Source organism: Mus pahari, chromosome 2, assembly GCF_900095145.1.
Source record: "Mus pahari chromosome 2, PAHARI_EIJ_v1.1, whole genome shotgun sequence".
Classification (NCBI taxonomy): Eukaryota; Metazoa; Chordata; class Mammalia; order Rodentia; family Muridae; genus Mus; species Mus pahari.
The window spans coordinates 100317645-100323247 of record NC_034591.1 but is presented as its reverse complement, the minus strand read 5'-3'; the positions used below and the strand labels follow the sequence as shown (position 1 = coordinate 100323247).

The 5603-nt window shown below is 48.3% G+C and overlaps 1 protein-coding gene across 2 annotated transcripts in view; it reads right to left on the bottom strand.

The window, feature by feature from the left end:
* Positions 1-5603, bottom strand: part of Slc4a5 (solute carrier family 4 member 5) — an 80837-nt gene that overhangs the window by 21935 nt on the left and 53299 nt on the right. For both annotated transcript variants that reach the window (XM_021191856.2, XM_021191857.1), the window contains 2 exons: positions 3214-3272; positions 667-867 (listed from right to left, as the gene is read on the bottom strand). In XM_021191856.2, coding sequence (XP_021047515.1) covers positions 667-867; positions 3214-3272 — 260 coding nt within the window. The remainder of the gene's footprint in view (positions 1-666; positions 868-3213; positions 3273-5603) is intronic.

The following is a 5603-nucleotide window of genomic DNA, read 5'->3' as shown; positions in this document are numbered from 1 at the left end:
CCACGCCCAGTGCCTAATTGTATTCTTAAACATTTATTTATTTATTTTATTTGCTTGTATGTATGTGTGAATGAATGCCATGCATGTGTAGGTGCCTCTCGTGGCCACCAGAGGGCATCATGCCTCCCCAAGTTGGAGTTGCAGAGTTGTGAATCACCGGTGTGGGTTCTGGGAGCCAAACTCTAGAAGAGTAGCAAATTCTCTTAATAGTTGAGCCATCTTTGTAGCCCCTTTGTTTTCTTTTGTAAACAGGATAACTTCGAATTTGTGATCCTTCTGCCTCAGTCTCTATGGAGCTGGGATTACAGGCCTGGACCACTGGGCCAGGCAAAGTCTGTGCTCTTTAATCTGTAAAACTCCTTCAGCTCAGTGCTTCCTTGATGTCCATTCTTTCAGAAAGCAGAGTCCCCTGGAGGGACTAAGATGCAGTGTTCCTTCCCCCCACCAAAAAGTTAGTGTGTGTGTGTGTGTGTGTGTGTGTGTGTGTGAGTGTGAGTGTGAACAGGCTCTCTCTTTTCATCATGTGGGCCTTGGGGATATAACTCAGACTGTCAACCTTGGCAGCAAGCACGGTTGCCTGCAGAGCCACCTCACTGTCTCACTGTGCTGGGCCTGCCTCAAGAACACTCTGGGTGCAGATCCTGACTGCCCGCAGGAGATACTTACCTTGGTGGGAAAATAGCGGCTGAACTTGAATTTCTTCAGAGTCAAGGTCATGGAGTAAGTCCCAAAGAAAAGGATGAAGGACATGAGCGCCAGGTCTGGGACAAATTGGCAGGAGCTCCCAAGCAGGCGCCCGCCGTAGCTCAGACACTCCTTCTTGCTCAGCAGGGACCAGTCCAGCGCTGTGAGGTTAAGGGGAGTGTACTTGGAGACCAAGCACAGAAGAAAGGGGGTCAGGACCCTCCTATTAGGCAGTGTGTCCTTCTCCCTGTGACCCCGGTAACCACACCACCTCCAAATCTTCAGGGTCCCTAGCCCTCCTGTCCAATAACAGAGATGTTCTTGGGGGCAGGCTGTCCAGAGAATGAGAAGCAGGCAGCTCCCTAGAAAGATTAGGGACTGACAAGCGTTCCTCCGGAGTGTTCTGGGATCTGTGGCTTAGCGGGCAGGAGGGAGCCCTCCCTCAGGAGGTCTGTGTCCTATCCCTGTCCTTCCCAGAGACACTTAGTGTGGCTGATCCTTTCCCCATGTCACACCCTCATCAATTTCTTCTTGTATCATTTCAACTCTTGGTGCCTCAAATGCTCAAATTCAGGCTGTGGCCTTCACACATGTGAATTTAAGCAGTTACAGATTTTAAAAAAAAAATTGTACTTGTGTTAAACATGAAGATTCCTCCCATTATTATTCTCGAAATAACTTTCTATAGCAGCCATTTACACATCATATATAGTATATTCTGCACTGTAGACAATAAGATGATTTAAAGAACATAGAGTATGGCAGCAGGTTAGTTCAAATGCAGCATTTTGTAAAAAAGGATTTGAGCATCCATTGGTTTAAGAATCTTAGTGGACATTGGACCAACTCCTTTGTGGATATCAAAGTATAACTGCATTTATATACTTCCAACAGTCATAACAGGAGAAAGGAAAGGAGAATAATTTATGATAAAATTTAATTCATACTTTTGACTATTTTAATTATGTATCAATGTAACATTGTTTGTATTATGCATGTAGGTGCCTGAAAAGGCCAGAAGATGGCGCCAGATCCCCATGGAGCTCTTGTGAGCCACCTACTATGAATCCTGGGAACTGAACTCTGGTCCTTTGAAAAAACAGACAATATTTCTAATTGCTGATTCATCCCTCCAGTCCCAAATATATACTTTTAAAAGTTAGTGTGTTCATGTTTAGAAATAGCTACTTAGTGAAGCAAACAAATGTTTGCAAGTAACTGAAGTTTTGGGGTTACTGACCCAGTGACCCATGCCTGCCTGTTTGTGCTCCTTTGCCATGTGCGACTGATAAATCTGCCCTCAGCACGGAAGTTTGTTTTCCTACTCCTACGAGAGTGGGCTAGCTGTGTGTGGGAGCAATATGGTGGTTAGTTTAAACTGCCAACTTGATTCAATCTAGAATCACCCGGGAGGAACTGTATACATGAGGTTGACCTGTGGCTATGTCTGTAGAGGATTGCCTTGACTGTGTTAATTGATGTGGGAGGACCAAGTCCACCATAAGTGGCACCATTCCCTAGGCAATGCATCCTGGACTGAGTAAGAGTGGAGGCAGCCAGCTAACCAGTAGAGCATGTATGCATTCATTCCCCCTTCATTCCTGACTGGATGGACACGACTCACTGCTTCAAGTTCCTGTCGCCTTGCCTTCCCTGCAGTGATGGACTGTAGCCTAGGCTTGGGAGCTGAATAAACCTTTTCCCCCTGAAAACTGCTTTCTCACAGTGAATGGAAAGGAATCTGGGACTGGGGTGGGGGAGGGTTACCTGGAGCCACTGCAAGAAGCCTCACACCTTCAGTCCTCACACTCTTGGAAACCTGAGACCACCCTGCTATGAATCATTAAGGACTGAAAAGCCAATGTAAAGACAGACCAAAGCATCCCGGCTGGTCCATTGGAGCCCAGCTCCCAGCACATAGCCCCTTACACATAACAGGCACTGGGAAGTACGCACTGCCTCGGTCTGCTCTTCTCAAAGTCTTATATTTGAATATTTGAGCAACCTTAGGGTCACTCACAGCTTACAAAGCTGCCCCGCGGCTACACGCTCCCCTTTACCTGGATTATAATTTTGCATCCTTCCATCTACTTAGGCTGGGAGAAGCCTACAGCCCACACTTCTTTCCCATTGTTCAGGAAGGCAGGGCAGCTAGACTCCCTGGAGACTATTAAATCGAAGGGCCGGTCAAATTTATTGAGCAGTGGGAGCCTAATAAACCTTGGGTGCTGGGAATGCACTGTTGGATGGGAACTGGTGGTTCCCAGGCAGAAACTAACCAAGACCTGTGCACGTGTGTACCTCTGTATGTTACTGCCCACCTCCCCAGCTCCGGGAATGCACATGCTATCATTCTGCATAGAGAAGGTGTGCACTGAAGATGCTATAGAATAGGATGCTTTCAGTTACAAACTAAAAACATCGTTATCAGAACCCATGTGCTCCTGGGACTCACCTCCCAACCCCTTCCTGACTCCCCACCATAAACAAAAGCGCATGCTCAGTCTGCCCTGGAAGGAAAGGGCTTACCAGAGACGTGTTGGTGTTTGTTGCCAGTGGGGCTGAGGCATTGACCATGGTTGTGTTCACTGGAGAAGACACAGAAGATGGGGTGGGATCAGTGGTTCCTAGTTGCTCAGCCTGCAGCCTCTAAGGGACCCCGACCCTTTCCCGCCTCCCTCCGAACCCTCCTACTGCCTTCAGCTTCCCACTCTGCTCCCACACGGGAGGGTGTTGGGACACGTGACTCAGCACGGAGCAGCTGAGTCTGCGCAGAAGAGCTCATCCTGAGGCCCAACAGCTACCTCTAACAACGCAAATGAGCACCCTGGTGCTGAGACAGTGAGGAGTATGCCCTGAGTCCCTGCTGGATGCTAGTATTCCAAAGAGCTAATTCCATGTCGTGTATGATGCCAAACCCTGACAAGAAATTCATTTGTTCACTTCCTAAAATCTCCACGATGCATCCCCATTTTATAGACTGAAGTAACTGAGGTTTCAGAGCGTATGCTTGGAGCCGTGATCCCAGTCCAGGCTGCCGATAGACTTGAAGCCCAGTTTTCATCTACGAACCCTGCTCTCCTACCATCAGAAGCTAAGAAGAGCTGCTTGCTCACCTCAGTGTCCCTAAATGTAACTGGAGAATCTAATACAGGGCCAGTCTCCCCAGGCGATAAGGTCACTCATCAGAAACCCGGCTTTGGAAGAGCGCGACTTCTACTCCCCCTGCTCTCCTCCTCTGGACTGCATGGGTGGGGGAAGACTGCCTTCTCCCCTCCTCCTCCAATAGCTCCTCTGTGCCAGGTTTGGGGGCTGGTGCTATAGTCTGAAGTGTTGTAGAAGCTCCACTGGCTCCTGCTGGCTTTCTACCTTTGGATGGACACCCAGCAAATAGAACCTAATCCTGGGTCTTCACCCAGCCTCCAGCAAGCTGTACACAAGGCGATATATGATCATAGAAGTCAGTCAGTTCTGGGCCAAGTGGATCAGTGTTGACCCAGGGCAGAGCAGTCCCAAGGGCATTACATCCCCAGAATCATCCTGAAGGAAGCCTCACGTATGAGAAGCCAAGGAATCTATTGCCTCTCCTCACGAGAAAACATGACGCCCCTTCAACATTATGGATGGATAAGCCAGGCAAGAAGCCCCACGGAGGGCTGCCCTCTCCACCGCTCAAGAGCACCCCAGCATCCAATGTTTTCAGGCCAGACATTTTGATGTCTCCTGCTTGAGCTTATCAATTCTTTTGTAGCACAAACTGAAATCCTAAAGGAGATGGAAAAACATACAGTATGGAAAAGCCCAGAAAGGGTCCAAGTATCAAATACTGTACAATTCTAGTATACGCAGAGTGGTACTCACTTAAAGTTGAGAGCGGCCAAATCAGCATTTGCAGCATCCATAAACAGAATACAAATCAGTTACCATGGAAGCAAAATTAAATAGAAAAGGAGAGTGTCGCTAGCAAGCTTGAATGGGAAAGAGTGTGAGCGAAGGATGCTGTGTTACCATTGGACTATGCTGTACGTTAAAGTTAGGGAAACAGAGCAGGTAGTCAGAAGGTGGCTCATGAACTGGGAAGAGAACCCCTCTAGTTCCTGCTGCCCTACTCTGCTAAATGTTTAGACCTTTGCCATCTCCAAATCAGAGGGAACCAACATTGACTCTAGCACATTTATTCTCTATGGAGAAATCTTGCTGGGGTCAGTAGCTAATCACGGCTCAGTAAAGCAAAATTTGTCAAACTCGGGGAGGGAGGGCAACAGAAGTCTTTGAAAGGCTTGTTCGTACACAGTAGTTGTAGCCTGACCCTGAGTTTCTAGGTTCCTTAGGTTGGGTGGTGGAGCCACAATCCTGCATTCTGATAAGTTCCCAGTTGGTGTTGATGCTGCCAGGCTTGGGACCACACCCTAAGAGCCATGAAAACGGCTCGAGGGAATCAGGCAGCAGGCGAGAGCTACGGGAAGCAGTCCAGAGCAGACAGCTTCATTTGAAGCTCGCTGTATATGCTCCTACAGGGCCCGTCCATAGGGCACCCTTAGGTGAACAGAGTGTTCACAGAGTAGCCAAAGCTCCTCAAAGGACCCCAGAATTTGGTCTCTTTTTAAGTAGAGACAAGGAGGTATGTTTCTAGGAAGCAGGTCTGTGGCAGAGTTGGGCCCAGTGCTTGGACTGGGAGTCTGTGAAACACATGTAGTGAAAAACAAGCTTCATCTGAGGCAAGATTCGCCCTCGAGAAGACTCACAAGTGCCTGTGGTAAGACCTCTTTAGAGCTCTAGGCAAGGACCTGGGAAAAGGGTAAGTCTCACCTGTAAGTTCAAGAGAACAGCTCAAAGCTAATGCTAGAAGAAAGAAGTGAGAGGCCGGGCAGTGGTGGCGCACACCTTTAATCCCAGCACTTGGGAGGCAGAGGCAGGTG